This window comes from Manis javanica, chromosome 2 (genome assembly GCF_040802235.1).
Source record: "Manis javanica isolate MJ-LG chromosome 2, MJ_LKY, whole genome shotgun sequence".
NCBI lineage: Eukaryota > Metazoa > Chordata > Mammalia > Pholidota > Manidae > Manis > Manis javanica.
This window is the reverse complement of record NC_133157.1, coordinates 68,298,687-68,320,102: the sequence shown is the minus strand read 5'-3', so window position 1 is coordinate 68,320,102 and position 21,416 is coordinate 68,298,687. Positions and strand designations below refer to the sequence as shown.

The following is a 21,416-nucleotide window of genomic DNA, read 5'->3' as shown; positions in this document are numbered from 1 at the left end:
ACAGTAGAGCATAGTATATTATGCATATTTTGTAGAACCCCTAATTCATGTATTATACATGCATATTTTTCTATTATGTATTATACTTCTCAAAAAGAAGAGAATCCAATTCAATTTTGAAGAATTCAAACATTTTTTAAAATATTACACTTCTCCTTCCTCACCCAATTTTTTGTGCCTTTGCAAGGGAAAAGGGAAATGGTTAATCTGCATGGTTAATTTGTGAAGAAAAAGAAACTGATTTCAATCCCTTTGTTAACAATGAAGTAGGTTTTCACCTTTCAGAAGGTAATTCAGTTGCTAAACTGCACGTAAGTCAAGTTACTTTATACATAATAACTAACAAGTTAGCAGTCCATATGTAGTAATTTGCACAGTAGCTGAGTAAAACTTCCAGGGCCTTCCAAGTTGAAACTGGGATCCGTGAGTGAGAGAAATAATTAAAGTGCCCTTGAAAAGTCTAATCCATCTGTCATGGTCCCCTGACTCTCAAGCTGGGAGTCCTGTTGTGATTACATTTCTTTGTTATAGCCATTATAATGATTCCCCCTTCTTTTACTTCTTTCTCACATGTTGGTATTTTCCTGATGTCCAGCCCCAATCCTTTATCCCAAGGACAGAGGAAGAACAGATAGCAGAGTGTTTATGACTCCATTCGTGGGGACTGGATGGGAGAAATGAGGGGGCGGAAGGTGCAAGTATGAACTGGTTCTAAGATATGCCTCTAGAAGTCCAACTCTGTCCAAATACCAAGGCACTCCCAGGCATGCCCAGATGGCACTGCTCAGGTGAAGGGTGTTTAATGTCAATGAGAGCTAATTTGGAGAGGCAGTTTAGCAAAACGGGTAAGAGTGTGAACGCTGGAGTCAGACTGCTCAAGTTCTGGCTTTAAAACTTAATTGCTGCATCTCTGTGCCTCAATTTCTTCATTGGTAAAATAGATATAATAGCAGTCCTTCCCTTATGGGGCTCTTAGGAGGATCTGTGGAGATATGACATATATGGCACAATTCCAGGCACAGGATTGACCCTTAATAAATGGCAGGCATTGTCCTGACCTACTGAGCCCCTACTAAGTGCCGAGTGCTTTCGCTGAGTCATCTGCTTTGATTAATGCAACTCCCCAAATTAGCTAGAATGGTTCTCATGTTACAGAAAAGGCTCAGAGAAATTCAATAACTTTTCTATATACTGTGCTAGTGGGCACTCAGGCCTTCTGCAAGCGAATCATCCACAGGCACACAGTGACTAGGTGAGATCTGCTATGCAGTTTCATAGTACTCTCATCTGAACCTTCATCTGAACTTTTAGTACCAGAACTAATGCAAGTCTCATCCCTCTTCTTAAAGTAAAAAGCTGCACCCAAATAATAATGATAACAACTCCGTGTGCCAGGTATTATTGTTCTGCCCATTGTACCAATGAGGAAAACCAAGGACCAAAGAAATGATGTGACTTTTATGCCGCCGAGTCCCACTCACGCCGCTTTTTCTAACTGCAGACCTCACGCTCTACCCTAACAGTGCAATCACTCTAACAGTGATTCTGCTGTGCTTGCCTTCTCTCAGGGAGGATTGACCAGTCCTCCCTGAAATTCCCAGATACTCCCTCAAAAGATCTTTTCGGATGCTAGCCAAAGAAAAAAGCTAAGTCCCCACTCCCTCTCCTCCTCCCTGAGGTGTAGGGAAAGTTGGTTTTAAATGTCCACTGAGGAATATTTTTACCATCTTTCTGCCAACAGATGTTATCAATGAAAGTATTCAGTGTCCAGAAAAAATCATTGCCTATGAATAGTTTAACTCTCAGGCTTTTTACAAAGATAAAGGCTGGTTATCTACACTGCTAAATTCATTTCTATTGCAAAGACGTAGCCACTAGCTTTTCCTACATATTTGAGAAGGAAAATCTTTGGGAATAGACACTGGGGCTTTTTTCATGCCCAGCTGACAAGCAGACCTGCAGATTGTTTTACCTTTGTGGTGTGAGGGTGCAGAGGGCCACCAGGACCGGAGGATCTCTGAGGCAGGGCAGGAGCTCCTTTTCCAGTAGACAGTGCATAAGCATTCAGAAATTCAGTGACCTGACTGTGACCATGACTGAAACAGGGTGCAGTTCCCTTGTACCCCTCAAGCATCCCTCTGTATGCTGCTACTTTTAAAATCTGCTTTGCTGTGAGTATGAAACAACTACTGCCCTCAGCACACATGCTAGTGTAGACTGCATTGTGAGAGAAGAGGGAGATCTGAGATGCAGGGTTTGAGGGCTACCACACTTTAGCACAGTTTATACAAACATTTAGGTCCTTGGCAGAGTCAGTATCAATTATGGCCAACAAATGGGGTCTGTAACAGGTAACAAACAACCAAGCACTGAGACAGGTCAAATAAATAGCTCAGTTGTGCTATGCTATTTAGTCCTGATGCTGAGTTAGATGTTGTAACATTACAGGATGCTCTAGCAACTTCCATCTTAAATGCTATGAGAAGGAATCTTCTGAGTAGCTCACCAGATTTCATGGGAGATTCCTCTACTATTTCAATTGCTGGTAAAGAAAAGGGTAAAAGGGATGCAGGATGGGCATTCTGCTTTGAAACAAAGATGGTACCGTTTGCCGGAACTGCCTTTATCCTCCTGGGAATCCAATCTCAGTGGCCAGACTTCTGGGTGGACAGTCCCAACAAATGCCTGTTCTAAGAAGCTGTATCTGTTGTGATTAAAGGCATGTGGGACACATACACGCACACACACACACTTGCAAAAGAGGTGCAATCTTCCTTCGTTCCAAAGGCATTACCTGTGATATTTTGGACTGTGATGAAAACATTAATCTCTCTTATGTTTCCATTTCCACTTTTCCCTCTGTATTTAAGCATTGCTAATTTGGATTTTAGAAAAAGTGTGGTGATGGATTAGAGCTCCTGAGTTACAGAATTCCCTCACCATTTTTCTTTCGTTCTACAGGGAAAATCTAATGGAAGTGTCAGCCATGAAAATGTTATACTCCGTTTTTCATTTCCTCTTTATTTAAAGAGCACTATTTAGCACTGTTTTCCTGGCCTTCAAAAGTAATTATGGATTTGTATATGATTCCATTACTAACAGTTTTTTTCATTATGGCTATTTCCTTTAACTCTCAATATTATAATAGCAAATAACCTAATCAGCATGTTCTAGGAGTAATAGATTATGTTATATGCAGTGTTTATGTGTAAAGTAACCATGATTTCAGTTCAGTTTGTGAGATGCTACTCAATTATGTGATTGTGAAATTTTGCTTCCTAGTCAAAAATTCTTAAAAGTTATGTTTACCTTTCCTCTTTTTTTTTTTTTTTATTTTTCAGGCTCAGAAATCCTGGATAGAAAGAGCATTTTATAAAAGAGAATGTGTTCACATCATCCCCAGCACCAAAGACCCCCATAGGTAATCTCCTGTCTCTCTAATGCAGTGAGAATATGAAGTAGCAATTAGGGGAACAAAACTATAATAGCAATCACTATCCAATACAAGGGAGCTAATATTGAATTAAAGATCTTTTTTAATAGCAATCACTATCCAATGCAAGGGAGCTAATATTGAATTAAAGATCTTTTTTTTCTTTATTGTTGTTGGACATCTTTGAACCAATCTTATATATATACACCACATAATAGGTCTTGCCTGCAGTTAATTCTCTAAAATCCTATACAGAATGACAGATACACTGTCAGGGAAGGAATTAATCTGTGTCTCTAAAAATAGGTCATATGTATTTTTAATATGGTTACTGGTTTTCCCTTTTAAACATTTCATCAAAGTGCTGTTTGTACCAGCACGCTCTGCTATAGTAAAAAATAAATTTTTAAATAAAAAAAACTCCTAGCAGTTCACTAATTAGACCACAGACCTTTGGATTCCTACCCAAGCACATTTTCATATCCTCCCTACCTTCCTGGTCTTACCTTAAGGATCAAGAGTATAGAAGGTGGGAAGCACTTGGGGTAAAATAACATACAAATGTCTCAAAATGCCTTTATGAAAAGAAAATATATTAAGGCAGTTTAAAATATAGACCATAGATTCTATATGGACTAGACTATCTAGGGTCATCTGGAGTAGCTGTGTAACCTTGAGCAGACTACCTAACCTTCAAAACTACAACATTTTACCCACAAATGAATGCCCACATTGTTAGTATTTAGTAAGTGATAACTGTGTATCAGTATTATCACTAATAGTCATAATAGTGGTAGGAGTAAAGTATGAAGGACATTTTCATGATGTAAGGAGAGAATTTTGTTTTCAAACACCTTGTGAATAATTATTTCATTGTTTCTTAAAGAGCAAGTAAGCTGCAGATTTTTCTCAGAATTAGGTATTTGACAGTGAATGTCAGTTGGGGAAAGACAAGTTGGGTTGTGACTCACATATGAGTGAGATTCCTTATTCAAATGTGCACATTAAAATTCTGCCCTCAAAGCTGTTCAGTGTCCTTCGTGCAAGGTTTGGTGGATGGGGGAGTGAGAAGCAGAAAACTCTCAGGGCTTTTGTTCTTAGGTCCCAATCCTGAATTATACACCCATGTGAAAGGCGTGCGTGGGGAACGCCAGGAGGCATGTTATGGCACATCCAGCCAACAGAGAGGGAGGAGGGGGCAGGGAAGAAACGACAGCTGTGCCGAGCAGCTCCTGAGTTCCCCACCTGCCGGGTGCAGCCACACTGTGGACTCCACTTGATGACTGACTGGCTGCCTTGCTCTGGTCTGTGTTCTCCAGCAGGCTGCCCTGCTCTATTCCAATGGTGACTAATTCAGGGGGTTCACTTTGAGCTCTTCTGTTACAGGTGTTGCTGCGGGCGTCTAATAGGCCAGCATGTTGGCCTCACTCCCAGTATCTCCATTCTTCAGAATGAGAAAAATGAAAGTCGCCTCTTGCGAAATGACCTCCAGTCTGAGAAGTGGTCCATCAGCAAGCACACGCAGCTCAGCCCGACGGATGCTTTTGGGACCCTTGAGTTCCAAGGAGGAGGTCATTCCAACAAAGCCATGGTAATCAGAAACCCATTCTGTGGCTTCCCACATTCGGTCTCAAGCCCGGCCAAGGAGTAGGAAGCTGGACACTTAGTCGTTGGGCCTAATCCCAACTCTGCCAGTTCTTGGCTGGGTGCCCTGCTCGAATTTATTTGCCCTTGTGCATCTCTGCTCTGGCTCTAATAAAATGGGAGAAAGAAAACCTTCCTCCCAGGGTTTTTTAAATAATTACTATGAGATCAGACACAGTAACTATTGTTATTATTAATAATAGCAGGTAGCTTTCTGTAATTAACTACTGTTTATTATATTCCTTTCTGGGTTGCATCCATTAAGACATGTTTTTCTAACTCCTTTGGTAAAAAAATATCTTACTTTTGACTCTCTGTTTCATCTGATTGGTAACTAGCATTTCTCCCAGCTCAAGGTAGAAATGATCATCTGAGAGTGTTTCCTTCCCTGGCTAACAGAGATCTTGCCATCCAAATTGAGTGCTTTTTCTCTAGGTATCTGTGCATCTGTGTCTAATAATGTTCTCAATAGACGAGCTCCATATGAAAAGCAATTTCTGTGTTTTTTTTTGGAAAGGAGGCTTTAGGAAATATACAAATTTTACTTCTAAGAGTTGTTGCTTCTAAATTTCAGCTTTCATCCTGGACTTCTCCCTACATGGCTGGCAGATTTAGCCAGGAGAAAACTATACCACATGTTTTGGAAATGCTAGAAATACTGTATTCTAACAAGTTTGCTTCTAAGTGTTAAAAGAGCAAGAGAGAGTTAGTTGAGGGTGGAGCAGTTGGAGGTGGCTGTTCTCGGGCATGCCACAAAGTTTTCTGAGTTTGGAGAGGAAATTTTGCTTAGAGAAGCACATGAAAAATGCAAGGGAAGTCACTTCACACCACTTACAGTCTAAAAATGTGCAGTGAGCCTCCTCTCTTGCCTCTTTCCTCTCTCCTTTCTTCTGCCATCCCCCCACCCAGAGTACTTTCTTCACCAAGAATGGCTGACTGAGCTATTCTCACAGTACTTTCACAGAAAAATCAATTCTGAGCTATATAGTAAATTAAAACCAATTTTGAGCAGTATATTTGAAAGAAAAGAATGCTATGTGCAAAACCTCCAGCAAGGCCTGGAAAAACAAAACACATGTTAGTTAGTCCTGGCCTGTAGAGAACCAAGGGAAATGGGGATCTGATGGCTCCTCATCCATCTTCATTAAGGGATGTACCCGCCCCCTCAAGGTCATTAAGGGTGGGCAGCCCAGCCCAGTTCCCCATTCACAGCATAGGATTGAACCATATACCATGTGGATCCTCTGGCACCACGCATTAATTAAAAGCCATACAAGCTCACCCTCCACTAAAATGTTACAGGGCACCCCGACCCTGACCCTCCCTTTGCCTGCAGATGAAGTGGCCGGTCCACAATAATCGGTAGAGAGGAACACTTAGTGACCTCATGGGCTGCCTGAATGGAGCCCGCGAGCATCCTGCCCTACTTCACACAGCTAATATGTGATATATGTACATTATGATATTTAACAGTAGAGAAAAAATTCTGAGCTTTATAGTAAATTAAAACCTGAAGAGGCAGATTTCACTCTGCTCCAGAAGAGTGAACATGTGGACACTGAGCTTTGACAGCCCTCCACAGCCTCCCAGCCCCACAGCGCTCTATCAAATCCAGAGCCATCTGTGGGAAATCAGGTCAGGCAAGGTCAGTGTGGGACCCAGTGTGAAATGAAAATGTAGGTCCTTGGCAGGAGCAGGGAAATCAGTCCCCCTTCCCGTGGCTGACAGCCCCAACTTGCAGTGGACAGACAACCCCCAAGGGACTGCTGTCTGCACCCTGGGACATGATTGGGACCCGGTGTGGATGAGACTTCCCACCAAGTCACCCATGGAACACTCCATGGCACTGCTAGCCCAAAGCAGGGACAGCTACTGCCCTGCTCTGAAATGTTACAGGGCACACACCTGACCCTGGCCCTCCCTCTGCCTGCCCCCATGCCCCAGCCAGGGGTGGAGGGTGATGATGAAATGCAGCCCAGTCACCGCCCCAGGCAGGGCTTGGGGAAAGGAGGTCAGGCTGACCAGGATACCAGAGAGAGGGAGCAGGGGAGTGGGATCTGATCCTGTCCAGGCAGCAGGAGGTGAGACACGGGGCCGTGGGCCACGTGGGGGCTGTGGCTCCAAGCCCCCTTCATGTGCCCCACTGTCCCTTCAGACTTCATTTTCCAAACACCTTACAAATGTAAGGATAAAGTTGTTAAGAATTTCAGGACGGCAGTGTATTTAGTGCGGGACATTAAACCCTGGGCTCTGCCCTCCAGCACCATGTGGCCATGCCAGTTGCGTGCCCATGAAGCCAACACCGCGCTCAGGGTTCGCCTGCCACGTGGTCTCAGTGCTTCACTAGGAGGGGAGTCCCTCTTTCCAAGTCTAATCGGCCAAATGGGGACCAGTTTTCCTTTTTATTACAACCAAATATTGAATAAGTGGGAGTCCCCCTACTTCATCCAGACGCCATGAGCCGTTGGTCCACTTTGAATACTTGCCCTCAAATATTTTGACTCTCCTGTCTAGACAGAGGGGTAGAGTTGTCGCAGGCCAAGTGTCTGTTTTATCAAGCGGAATGATCATTCTGGGCCAACCTGAGCTTTCTTTACCCCTTGTCCCCTTAACAAACTGGCCCACATTCTGGACAAAGGCAAAAATCAGCAACTTCTGTCTACTAAAAAGTGCCAGTCCTCTGACAGGGAAGGTGTGGTTAAATATTTGCCAGGACTGAAGTGAAACAGGTCAACTGACTTAATATGTCTCTGGTCATCAACTCCTGACAAGAATATTTGTAAGTTGAAATAACTTTTGGCAAAGTGGTTAAAAAACTCTAGAGGGCAGATTAACTTTGACCTTCATTAATTTTTTTTAAGTTAGCTATAACATTAACTATTCCTTTCAAGACAGTCTGAGATGAAGCACTTGGGTCTTCCAAATAAATGCCAGTGTGATCTGGACACAATGTGAGGTAGAATCTGCCAGAGTTTGGTAGAAGGTACCATTGAGAAAAGAGAATCATTATTAAAATGTGGTGGTGGGCTACATGGGAATCGTATCTGCCCAGGAGCATTTTGTGTCTGTGTAACCAGAGAGACAGTGCAGCATGATGCCACAGACTTTGGTCACCAGAGGCACTTGAGGGTCAGGGTACTGGGTCTCTATTTGGGGGCTCAGAATACCCAGCAGGGCTACCGCAAAGGCCCATGTCCAGGCATCACTCCCAAAGAACCTCCTCTCCAATAAAGGAGGCTTTTTTGGAAAGGAAAACTTCATGGCATGCCTGAGAACAGCCACCTCCAACTGCTCCATCCTCAACTAACTCTCTCTTGCTCTTCATCAAGGTAGAAATGATCATCTGAGAGTGTTTCCTTCCCTGGCTAACACAGATCTTGCCATCCAAATTGAGTGCTTTTCCTCCAGACATCTGTGTATCTGTGTCCAATAATGTTCTCAATAGATGAGCTTCCTATGAAAAGCAATTTCTTTTTTTTTTTTTGGAAAGGAGGCTTTAGGAAATACACACATTTTACTTCTGAGAGTTGTTGCTTCTAAATTTCAGCTTTCATCATGGACTTTAAAAATTAGCCAGTTTATTCTATTGTTCGGCCAGGGTTTTAAAAATCCTAGACAACACCAATCTCTCTACCTTTTTTATAGATGCAGCAACCTGAGCTCAGAAAAGGCACATTATTTTCTGGGAGTCACCCCATTATTTAACATACGGATAGTTCTTGAAACCTGGCTGCTCAGACTCCCCATCATTCTGTTTCTTCTGTTGCCCGTGCCTGGTACAGACTCTAGTAGATGTTTTGAAAGGAAGTGAATTACTATGATGTTTCTAACTTTTCTATAAAGGTTTTGGAAACTTTGTAGTAGAATTTTAAAATCACTGTTATTTGATGAGGTTCATTAAACTCAAAAGTGATGAGCAGGAAGAGGTCTTTGTAAACTTACATCCTAGGTCAGAAGAACCATTTTCTGAGCCCTTCTTAGTACTTTGTGACATTCTGTCCTCACTTCCCATGCTTGACAAACCCCAGTAAATAGCAGTAAAACCAGCATCTCTCTGTACTTGATAGGGAGAAATAGTGACACAGGAAGGAGACATTCAAAGCTGACAGTGGTGAAGGATTCTCACTTCCTCCTCTGCTATACTAGACCACATCCAAACACATGCATGCCCCCCAGATGCCACTCCTGGGCTTTCTGAGGACCTGGCAATTCATCCAGATGCCTCACAGAAGTCAGGACATGAGGAGCAAGGTAGAAGATACTGATATACTAAAGCTCTGGTTTAGACATTGTCTTACCAGACTGGGTTCCAAATAATTTTTAAAGCAGACTGAGAAAGCAATAATAATATGGCCCGGCAGCAGGTACTAGGGCCTTTCTTTAAGACTCTTCTTTATCTGGGGCTAAGGCTGTAAGTTATTTAGAAAAGGAAACAGTGCTGGGCTTGATGAGACAGAATCTTATTTACTTCCTAATCGTCTCTTCCAATTAATATTGAGCTGACTTGTGGACCAGGTAAGTACAACCTAATTAAGGATGTGTATGTAAACCTCTCAAGTCACCCACATAATTTTCTTCAGGTTTTTTCCTTGCTATTTATTCTGTTTATTGGATGAGGTTGAGCCCCTTATTACAGTTTTCATATCATTTAGATAATTATTCCTATGCTTCATGTTCACACTTAAAGCTCTCACTGTTGAGTCTGCCAGGATAAAAGAAAGCCTTACTCTCTTGAGTGTTGCAGGTTTGGGAGTGACAGGGAGTAGGGGATGTTGAGGGGGAGATGTCAAGGGGGTTGGAAGCTGCCCACAGCATGGCATCTACAATCTTATACTCTTAAAATGCTTTGGGATTGAATTTGATTTTTTTAACTGTCTCTCTTTACATTATGCAAATTTGATCTGGGAATAATCATTGACACTAACACACCAAATACAAAATTAAATAAATCCCGCTTTACAGAACAAAACAGTTGATCACTAGACTGTGGCTCACTAAAGCAACTTTCCATAAGCATGGTAAGTCATTTAAGGGGTTTTGTAATTGCTTCATTGATTTCCATTTCCCACCCGGCGATCTTTAGGCCATTCAGTTGGCAGTACTTTTGAAAGGCCATTCTGAAACTCGAAACAAAATTAGAATTTATCCCATAAACCTCAGATCCCAATCGTAGACCTACAAGAAAGGAAGAGCCAACCGTCCTTCAAAAAACCCATCTTGCCTCTAGAAAATTCCCATCTCCTTGCCGTTAGAAAATGTTACACTAAACAATTATGCAGAAAATTCATAGAGCACCCTCTGTGACCTGTTCATGTGTTCAGTGAAGTTTTATATTTGTAAACCTTCAGCTCTGGCTTATCAGAAGCCATCCCCTGGGAGTACCAGGCATCTAACACTGAGGAATCACGAGAACAGTATGCAGTAAATTGTAATGGCATTTTCACTTCCAGGGTTTTGTGAATCATCAAACGGGGAACCCAAGTGCCTCACATCTGCATTCCAAATATTTTCTTTCTAGGGAACTTCTACACACATTAAACCATCAGAGGCATAAATCTCTCTGCAAAACAGAAGTTTCCATGGACTTGAAAGCTGGTATCAGCAAAATTGTCTTGGCTGTCCAATGCGACATATTCTCCTTGGCCACAGCTTGAATTAAAAGTACTCATTTAAAATGTGGCTACAAAGATTTAGAAAATGAACTGATGCTTGTCCCATTTCTCAACAGAAAGGGAAATGGGGGCAAATTTCCTAGTATTGACTGGTAAGAAAGGCATTAAAAATACTGTCCACATTGATTTAGCAATATTAATTCCATTACTCAAAACATTTACTACTTACAAATACCAAGTGATTATTTTCAGGAATTAAAGATGGCTTTGCAGTGGTAGGAAGAGGGTCTGGCATTTACATTTCCAAGAGCATAGCCAGATGTATTGTTCTGTTTCTTTTACCTTTTCATTTAAAAAGCTGGGCAAAGTTATATGGGTAAAATGTACAGCTTAAGAGGTGACTGATTAATTAGCAGAGCCAGGTTGCTCTACAAAAGCTCAAGTTCAGAATATCAAAGGAAGATTTTTATTATTTCTTAATGAAAGAGCCCCAGCCCATTCAGATAGTAATGGCTGCTTCCCCCTTTCCAGCTTTTGCACAGCCTGGGTGTTATCAAGGGGAAAGGATACTTGCTGTCTGGTTTATGGCACCCCTTGTGATCTACAGGTTTGGTGCAGAGTAGAGCCATAGAAAGGTTGAATCGTGCTTTGATGAGTAGTAACATTGCTAATGATGAAGCAGTCAGAGTGGCTTTAGAAAAAACTACAGTCAAGTCACCTGCTTAACAGAAAGACCTTTAGTCCCAGGTAGAACAAAAGCTCACGAGTTCTAGTTTTGGAAGCCCTCTGCTGTTTGGACAAAGGAAGATCTCTAGTTTTCTATTATAGCTTCACTTACAAAATTTCATTTATAAGTTTGTGGTTTGGAACTCAAAATAGTGTTCCTGTGAAAATCATGCTGTGCACTTGAGAATGAATCAAATAGTACAATTTCAACTCAGACAAACCTCTACTTTATACTATTTTATACTGATATTTTATTCTTGAGATGCTGTTCAGAATGTCATTAGCTCATCACACAGGCTTTCTGCTGCCAGGCACAGGCACTGATGATATGAAGTAGAAGATTGTTCTCTCCATGGGTAACTTACCTGAGCTCCATTTATCTCCAGAAGTCCTAAGTTAGGGAGCTAAAGGCATATGGGTGAAGGATGGGTTAGGTACCCCAGAACAGACGTAGCTTCTTCCTTCTGGACAGTTTACCTTCTCAAAGGTAAATACTAGTCACTCTCCAGATAATTCAGGGCTCAGAAACAAAGTACTGCTTTGAAGGGCACATTATTTAAAGAGCTGAAAGCTAATTATTTGGACCCTGTTGTACACAGAAGTCATTTATAAAGGTGAGTGTTTGTAACCTTCCTCCAATTTACATGTATCAGTTTTTATGCTATACCAGGCATTTTCCACAGTTTTATCTTCAACAGTATCCTGTGAGGTGGTCAGGATCAGCCCCATTTCACAAGAGTGGGTGCTCAAATTGGCCAGATGTTTTACACTCCCAGTATCTGATGCTAGAGCATGATGCTACACAGGATTGGGAAATCTGTAAATGGGAGCACATGTCACCACATCAGGTAATGGCCAGGTGACACAATTTAGTATCCAAATCAGAGAGATTTCTTGTTTATAAAGGTGATCTTTTGGCAATTAATGAGCTCTCAACTGGACAGTCAGAATTGCTTATCTTGACAACCAAAATAGCTCCTAATTTCAAATCATTGACTAATTAGCAGGAATTGATTAATTGCTCCGGGCACAACCATTTATGACCTTGAAAGTGCTGATTCTGCATATGGGTTAGCTGTTATATTACAGGCATCCAGAAAGCTTACTGACTAACCTGCGTTTTCTGGGTAGAAGAATATGATTTAATAATTGAAATCTTCAGATAATCATAAAGTGTCATTTTATCGCTCAGTTTTATTTATCCCCTTCTCAAAACCATGTACTTGACTTGCTGAACAATAACAGTGACAAAAAGTAACTGATTCATTGACATATTTACTTTGTTTTAAATCTTGCCTTTCATTCTCCAAGGGGAGGGCACAGTAAATAATTGCTGACATGGAAGGACCAAGGACATCCAGTATTTGTGGTGTTTATCAGCTTTTGGAAAATCAGCTGGGCTGTGGTGAATCACATGTACCTTTGTTTGTGAATCAGTCCTCATGCAAAGGGGTCAGACACTTGGACTGCCTTGAGTAGCCTGCCAATAGCTGCACTTGCTATTGATCATGGCCTGAGTAATTCCTCCAGCATTTCCTCCATTCTTCTCTCTGGTTTTCATGTAAAATACTGAGGGTTCTTTCTTCTCTTTGGCCCAGTGATGAACACAAGACACACCACATAGGATCTTTGGTCTGGGAAGGAGTTGTAATCCTTGATCCTTTTGTGATCTCTGGGGAGCTAGTCAGAAACACAAAACCATGAGCCTCACCCAGACCTATTGATCAGAACCTGCATTGTTGACAAGGTCCCCTGGGTGAGTCATGCATATTAAAGCTCAAGAAGCGCAGCTCAGCCTACAGTTTGCAGTCTAACAGTAGCTTTGATAATGGATTAGATGAGTGGTTAATTATTGGATAACTAGCTCTGAGGGGACACAGCCCCTCACCTTCCCTGGGTCTCAGTATCCTCACCCAGAAAGCCCAAGAAGTGAAGTTCTCGTGATTGCTAAGATATGCCTAAGCTCCCTTTGATTTCTAAAGTTGTAACTACTTCATAGCCAGTATGACAGGCTTATCAAAAATCATGGTCATGTTAAACATAGTCCTTCCCCTCAACTGTCTCGCAACACAGGGAGATAAAATGGACACTTGCAAGAAACAACCAGAAGGAGAAAAAATCGGACTGGGTTTGAGTGTTGTATGGCAGCTCGCTGATATTATTACATTTGCATTCTCGGGAAAAGTGAATCAAAGGCTTTGAAAGATGAGAATGATTTATGTAAATGGAAGGGAATGAACGGGGTTTTCTGGGAGTGAAGGCACAGCATTAGCCAAATGCGGAGAGAAGTGGGGAAACACCTCTCAACAGGCAGGGGAAGGATAAATCATGAGGGACCCTGACAGCCAGAGTGAGCATTTACTTGCATGTAGCAATGTGAATTGAGAAATAATGTGATCAAGAAGAAATTGGAGAAAAATGTCTGCCTGTTGATGTCTCACTGAGAGCATGGGGTCAGAGAAGCCATGTGAAAGCTGTTGCCCTAATCTAGACACCATAGTATGAGGAGAATTTATTCTTAAAATGGCAACTGAAGGCCTCAGAGGGAAAGGCCCGGTGGAGGGCACTCTTTTAAGAATGGATCATTAGGACTTGGAGACTGGTTGTGGATGAAGGAAAAGGAAAAGTAGGGAGAGAGGCGTTTTTATGTTGGAGGTCAAGAGCAAGGACTCCAGCTGAATCTTGTCCTTACCGTTTACTAGCAGTTGCACTTGGGAACCTGATGGATCCTTTCTGTTCCCCAAAAGTAAAATGTGGATGATATCAACCGCCTCATTACTGAGAGGAATCCATGAAATGATGTGTGTGCTGGCACAACGAGGGTTGTGGTTTGGAGTTTGGGCTTTTCTTATTTTTTCTTGGTAGAGTTAAGAAACTGAGAGCAGAAGGAAATTGTGAAGAGAGTCCACAAGCAATGTGATCCTACACCAGGCAGACACTGAGTGCCTCCATTTCTTCATCTATAAGGCAGAGAGCTGGGGCTGAGGTGATCTCAGGTCATTCATTCATTCCCTGCTGCAGCACTTGCTAGCTGAGTAATAAGCGTTCTGTGATCATGAACAAGCTTTTCTTCGTTTCCTAACTAGGAAACAGATCAAGCTAGTTCCAAAGGAATTTCAACATATTTAATTAGATTTATTGGTCTAAAGACCAACTGCAATAGCTCACATGATCAAAAAATTGATTCCTTACTGGTAATTTGTATACATAACTTTAAAGCTCCAGAGTGAATTACTTGCCAAATGAGGCTTATTCCTAAAAATCCATTTGGATTATTATTACCAGTTAGTTTGAATAATTGAATTCTATGGTATGTCACTTAGCTAGGGTAAGCTTGCTGATATTATTACATGTTCTGTGCAGTGAATTAGTATGAATTGCAATCTTCTTTCACACTATATGAGTTAATAATGTATGCATATCTGTTCCCAGATACTGTCTATGGATCTGAATCTTAGATTATTTACCTGGCTAAATAAAATGTACAAGTTGGGGATGCTCAGTGAGGCATCTTGGAGTTCCAAAAGCCACAATCACAATTACTTCTCTTGTTTTTTTAAGGCATACTTTAAAAAGTTTTTTTAAGACATCTCATGGATGCCTTCTCTAATCACTGGAACTACATTTTAAAAATCCTTCAGAAATGTTAGGAACCACTATCTAGGCTTGCAAGGGGCACATAATTTTAGAAGTATATACTTCAAGTGGTTTTCCATATTTAAAAAACTAATTTATATCTTACCTTAGACAGTTCTTATTTAACTTTTTATCTCTTTAAATTCTTTTTTAAAAGAGTAAGAGAGTGATACACTAAAGTAGGTAAATAAGAGAACAATAACTTGAAAGGCAAGTTCTTACCATCTGTCACACGAAACATTCTTGGTTTGTATAACTTGGAAGTCTTGTGAGTCACAGTCCTAGTTTATTTCATTAAATATCCCTTTCTAGAATTAGTCAAAATGATATAAATTCAATCCAGCAGAGTCACCAAATTTTAACTATTCAAGCATACAGGCACAAAAGACATATTATTCTTTTATCTTTAGCATTCATTATGTAGATTTTCTTATAGTCACTGATGAAATAATAAATACAATGCTAAAGAGTTAATAAAGAAGCTTTAATTTAAGAAACACTTGTGTTTGCTTCCACTACTTCTATACTGTGTCCAGCTCCAAGGCTCCTTGCATGGCATAAAAGTGCACACTGTTGTTGAAAATTTTTAATGCCAGATAATCTGAAAGTCCTTGGGCACTGCATGAGAGTTTGTGTGCAAAGTAGGCCATTCTCATATGGTCAAATTTAGTTAAGTTCTGTTGATATAATGCACTTAGCTAGAACTGTCAATCATTACTCTTTCCATTCTGAAATTGGTATTTACTAGGTAGATCAAATCAATATAGAACCAGAAGCACTGGATTTCAACACTTCATTGAATTTCTGGTATATGTGTATAGAAACTTAAACTCTTCAGTATTTCTTAACACAGTTTATTTTATCAAGTTGTTTTCATATTGTTTATGCTTTGCCTCACATTTCAGCTAAATACATTTAAAATACAGTTTAACAAAAGAATTGTCATGTAATTTTTGAGGTTTTTACAAATATGGGATCTTCAAGATCCAAAAACATGACAATAAATTGTCATCTCCTGGATAACCTTATTTACTTACACAGGTAAAAGCATATGTTTGTATGATTATGTGCAGGTCTGTTCTATTTTGTGGTTATGCTACTTCAACATTAATATTTTAACAAATTCCAAAGTTAATCAATACCTCTCTTTATTCTCTGACATAACATAGACTTTAGAAAGCTTTAATTCTGTTACTACCATCTGATTTATCTAATTTATATGCTATATTGTCAGGTGTTTTAGCTCTATCCCTTTCCACCATAAACTAGGCATTACTATCATTTTTTTATTTTACAATCAATGCTTTTTTAGATTTGCTGTAGTGTATTTGCCAATATCTTTTTTAACCATTCTTTCTTGTATCCCAGATCACCCATTAGAGATCGTATAACTTCTGCTTGCTGTATGTATTCTAAAATCTCCCTCAGTGAAGTCTACTAGAGGTAAAAATTCTCAGTTTTGGCAGCCTGAAAATATCTATAATTTGCTCTCATCTTTGAAAGATATTTTTGCTAAGCATTGAAGACACTGGCCCCTGGCTTCCATTGTTACTCTTGACAGGTACCCCATCAGCCTAATGACTGTTTCTTTTAGGAGATCTGGTTTTATTTTTTTCTAGCTGCTTTTAAAGATTTATCCCTCTCCCTTTGGTATTCTCTGTGAGGTGTCTATGAGTGGGATTTCTTCTTATTCAATCCTGCTTGAGATTTGTGGAAGTTGCCAGATCTGAGAATTGGTATCTTTCAACATTTCTGAGGAATTCCCAGTCAATCTCTGTTCAAGTATTGCCTGTTCCCATTATCTCTTTTATTTCTATCTAGAATTCTGATTATCTCACCCCCAGTTCTCAATTTTTCTTGTTTCAGTTCTTTTGTCTTTGGAGGCTGCACCTGATTTATTTATCTGAATCTATCATTAGCGTGTCTGATCAGTTTTAACTTGCCCATTGTATTTTTCATTTAAATTATTACATTTTACTTGATAGAAGTTCTATTTTTTATTCTTTTTCAAATGTATGTGGTCATTCCTTAGAGTCCTTTGTTCCCTACTCATGGGACTTACATTTTTAACATATTAAATATGGCTCTTTTGTATGCTGTTTGAGCATTTCAGTGTCTTTAAAAGCCTTACTCTGCTACCTGTTGCTTCTTTTGGTTCTCACCCATGCTGCTTTATCTGCTTGTGTGATCTGTTATTTTAGTTTCTTACTATAAATGCTTATTTTCCCATGGGAATTACTTGAGCTCTAGATTGATGACGCTTTCCTCTACACAGGATTTGCATTTGCTTCTGCCAGTTATTGAGAGCCATAACCCAGCCAGAACAATTTTACATTAAGTATCTGTTTGGTGTTTTGCAAACCACACTGGTCGTGTGAATGTAGACCAGAACTCATGTGAAGGCCATTTTTGTTTATAAATAATCAGAGGGGCCTTTTTTCCTCATCTACTCAGAATCAAGGTCACGACAGGCAAGTTTCCTTGGCTATCTTCTTCTGTGCATCAGACTTACTTATTTTTTCTTCTTTACACTTTAGAGTAGAGCCCTTTCAAGTATCCCAGCTCTGTGTGGGGTCCCCAATTAGATGACTCCATACTGCATAAATCCATTAAAACAGATATCCAGGGCCTCCCCGGGTTTAGGAATAACTCTGAGCCAAAGCCTGCTTTGCTACTTCCATATCTCCTGAGACTCCAGCTTCCCCCTTGCTGGAATTTGAAGGAACTTGAATGTTCCCTGTACATCCCAACCCAGCAATGCATTTCAAAAGGCTTTCAAACATATTAGCCCAGTATGTTAGTTGTTGATGAAAGTCTTTATATAATTAAACTGAGATCTAAATGGGAAGCTATGTATATGGCTATATAGATACACAAATGCATTCGTGTATTTATAGCATTTCATTTATATATACTTCTAACTTACCTCCAGTTGCATCTGATAATACCTTGATATCTGCTATACACTTTAATTTTTTCAGTTATTCTACCAGGATAATTAGCATACCTTTTGTTACTTGTCTTCTTTAAAAGATAAAAAAATATATTTGGTAAGCTGCTATTATAGATTTAAAGATAGTCAGCTGTTACCTTAGTTTAGAATTCTTATTATGTTATGCAGAACTGTAGAATTCCTCAAAAAATGTCAAAATAACAGAGTCATAGAAACAGTTATATCTATGTCCAGTTGGTATAAAGGGATTACTTACATTGAAAATGTTAGAAACAGTTTACCTGTTGTGCAAATGTTAAGGTTGGTAAAATATAAAGATGCTTTCCTTTGAACAAATAACCCATTCTGGGAAAAGTTGGGCTTGTTTTGCATTTTAGAAAAATCACATAATTGTAAAGTTTGTAGTAATTCACAATTTCAAAAAAAACCTTTAAAAATGGTGACTCCGTTTGTCTAATGAAGACTCTTTTAAAAAATATGATTTCATATGAGATGTTTTCTTCGGGGAACTACACATATGATGGCAATCAGCGAAGGTAAGCAGCTGTAGCCAGCCCACCCTGCCCTGTCTCCCTAATCAATGTTGTTCTTCTTGCAGTACGTGAGAGTGTCTTTTGATACAAAACCTGACCTCCTCTTACACCTGATGACCAAGGAGTGGCAGTTGGAGCTTCCCAAGCTTCTCATCTCAGTTCATGGGGGCCTACAGAACTTTGAACTCCAGCCAAAACTCAAGCAAGTCTTTGGGAAAGGCCTCATCAAAGCTGCCATGACAACAGGAGCGTGGATCTTCACTGGAGGGGTTAACACAGGTAATTTTAAGTGGGACAGAGAAAGGCTACATAAGGCATAAGGATGTTGTAAATAGGGTAATTTTCTCCTAAGGTTGAATATGTATTCACCTGCCTCATTTTCTACCCATGTGTAGCCACACTCTCCATTATCTCCTCGCAGGTTCTCTCTCCCTCCTTTATCTAAGTAGTTATTTCCCCACCAAGAAGAACATTTTACACGTAAGAATCAGGCTGGGATATTTAATTCTTCACTACACAGAATTTGTAAATATGGCTGATAGAGTTTTCATGGGATGTTTTCAGTACCTCAAGTGACCAAATAAGCATCCAGGAATTTTTTAAAGAATAAGTTTTGCTCTAAATCAGAAGATCTGCCTCTGTTCTTTAAATGATTCTGAGTTTGATGCAGATAGCTTTAGTTTTTGTAAAATGCCCTTATCATCAGAGACATAAACTATGATGGTGGTTTTTGTATTATGTGTTTATTATTTAAAATATTTCATTCAATCAAATCCCGCACCAATGGAAGACACACTCCATTCTGAATTCCAAACAGTTTTTTCTGTCTGCCAAATGAGTTTCTACATTGCGAGACAGACAGGCTATCAAATCAGTTCCTACAAACCCACTTCTAGTTTGAAGTGCTGAACTGTGGAACATTATTAATGTGCACCAGATAATGGAATGGATGCCTATAAATTGTTTTGACATATTTCTCCAGCCTGAATCAGCAGTGCCCATTGAAAGCATACAAGTAATGCTGCAGTAACTTCATTCGAACTTGTTACAAGGCTCCAAGTCTATATATGTGTATAGGTTTGGAGTTATTGCAACAATCTGAACAGAACCCTGGACCAACCAGCTTTAAATACAGTGTTGTGTCAGTGATGTTTATTTGTTTGCTTGTAGTTGGGAGGGTTTTTGAGTGAGCCCCGCACTCAGCGTTCCCCTCCATATTAGAATTGGGGAACATTCAGCCTCTGACTCCATCGGCCCCTCTCGGCAGTGAGCTCTTCAGCCTTCCCATGCTCAGCATTGTTCTGCGAAACCCCGGAAACCCCGACTCAGCCTCTAAAGCGACATGATCCTGCTCAGTCAGCTCTTTACTGTTTATTTTGTAGTAATCAAATATCTGCAGAGCAGTTTTCTTTCAGTGGCTGTTTGGGCTTTAGGCTGCAACTTTCGTTGACAGCTCACCAGTGATTATTCAGCTTTTTTGTTTTCCTGGAATAATATGCACCTCATCTAGAGACCAACTCAAGTGTTTCTAAAGGTGCAAAAGAAATTCTTCACAGTCCTCTGTTTTGGGGAACTGGGAACATTGTTCATTGTTTTTCTCCTTCAATGAAATGCATCCAATATCAAAAGAAGAATTTCCAGCCTAGATATTAGAAATCAAAGAGTTTGATCTCTGCCTCACCTCAGGTTTAGGGCTCAATCCAATACCCAAAGTGAGGTTCTAATGGTGGCACGTTCAGGTTAGGTAAGAGGTAATTAGAATTGTGGCAGATGGAGAGCCATGTCATCAAGTTAAATTTCCTGTCCAGGACTAGCCCTGGAAGGAGTTTTGTATATAAATAGGAAAATATTTACTACTAATATCCACAGCATTATTCTTTTGTTTGTTTCTCTTTGCCAGGACTCTCAATTAGAAGATCCACAGATAAGCCACTAAATGACACTGATACTCTTCTCAGACATGCAGCCTAGCTCAACATGGATTAATGGCTATTTATGCTCTTGTTATTTGATTTTTTTTTAAAGGTGGTTCTTTCTGTTTGATGTTATGAATATTTCAAACTTGAGTCATTCACACATGTACGTTCTCTCCCATGATTAAATTGCTTGGTGTGTTTTGTGTGTGTGTTAGTTCAGTGCATGGTTTCTGAGGCCTTACTCAGTGCTGGCAGCTGAGGCACAGCCAGATGGTACAAGCAAAGATAGGCACAGCCAGATGGTAAGATTACTGACCCTCCAACCTTCCCCTCACAGGGTTTTGCTATTAGAGGAGACATCCTCACATGTGATTACAAATCACACAAGAATATGTTAGGTGATGTACTGAGCTATGCAAGATATGCAAACTGCAATCCTGTTCAAATGGAGAAAAAAATCAAGCCCACCTCAGCATACGTCTAGGAGATGGCACTAGGTGTGACTCTTTTTCTTGAGAAATGGATGGTGGATTTTGATAAATGGGACCATCTTTTCTTAGAGAATATGTTTTATATGTTCCATAGAAATGATCATTTGAGAGGGAGGCTAAAAGATTAGAAATTACATCTTCCTTAAGTCATTTATAAAAAGATAATATACAGATTCCTTACCATCTTATAAACTGAATTTTTCACTTTTAACTATGGCAAGGAAGGCCACAATGATGGGGAAAGCCATTATGCCAGAAAAGGAAAATAATTAGAATGATGAAGGTTAAAAAGGTGTATTTATATATTTCAAGCATAAATTTTCCACAGAATATACCCACATTTTCCTTACAAGTAGGGTCTGCACATTTTGTGTCCATAAATAGGAAGGTGAAATCAAGGTTAACAAAACCTGTGCTAAATAACTACTCTATCTGAATAACCATAACTCATACACAGATTGTGGTGTAGATT

The 21,416-nt window shown here is 40.0% G+C and overlaps 1 protein-coding gene across 1 annotated transcript in view; it reads left to right on the top strand.

The window, feature by feature from the left end:
- Positions 1-21,416, top strand: part of TRPM3 (transient receptor potential cation channel subfamily M member 3) — a 484,965-nt gene that overhangs the window by 232,615 nt on the left and 230,934 nt on the right. The window contains 3 exon segments of the mRNA XM_073228642.1: positions 3,342-3,421; positions 4,820-5,024; positions 18,603-18,816. Coding sequence (XP_073084743.1) covers positions 3,342-3,421; positions 4,820-5,024; positions 18,603-18,816 — 499 coding nt within the window.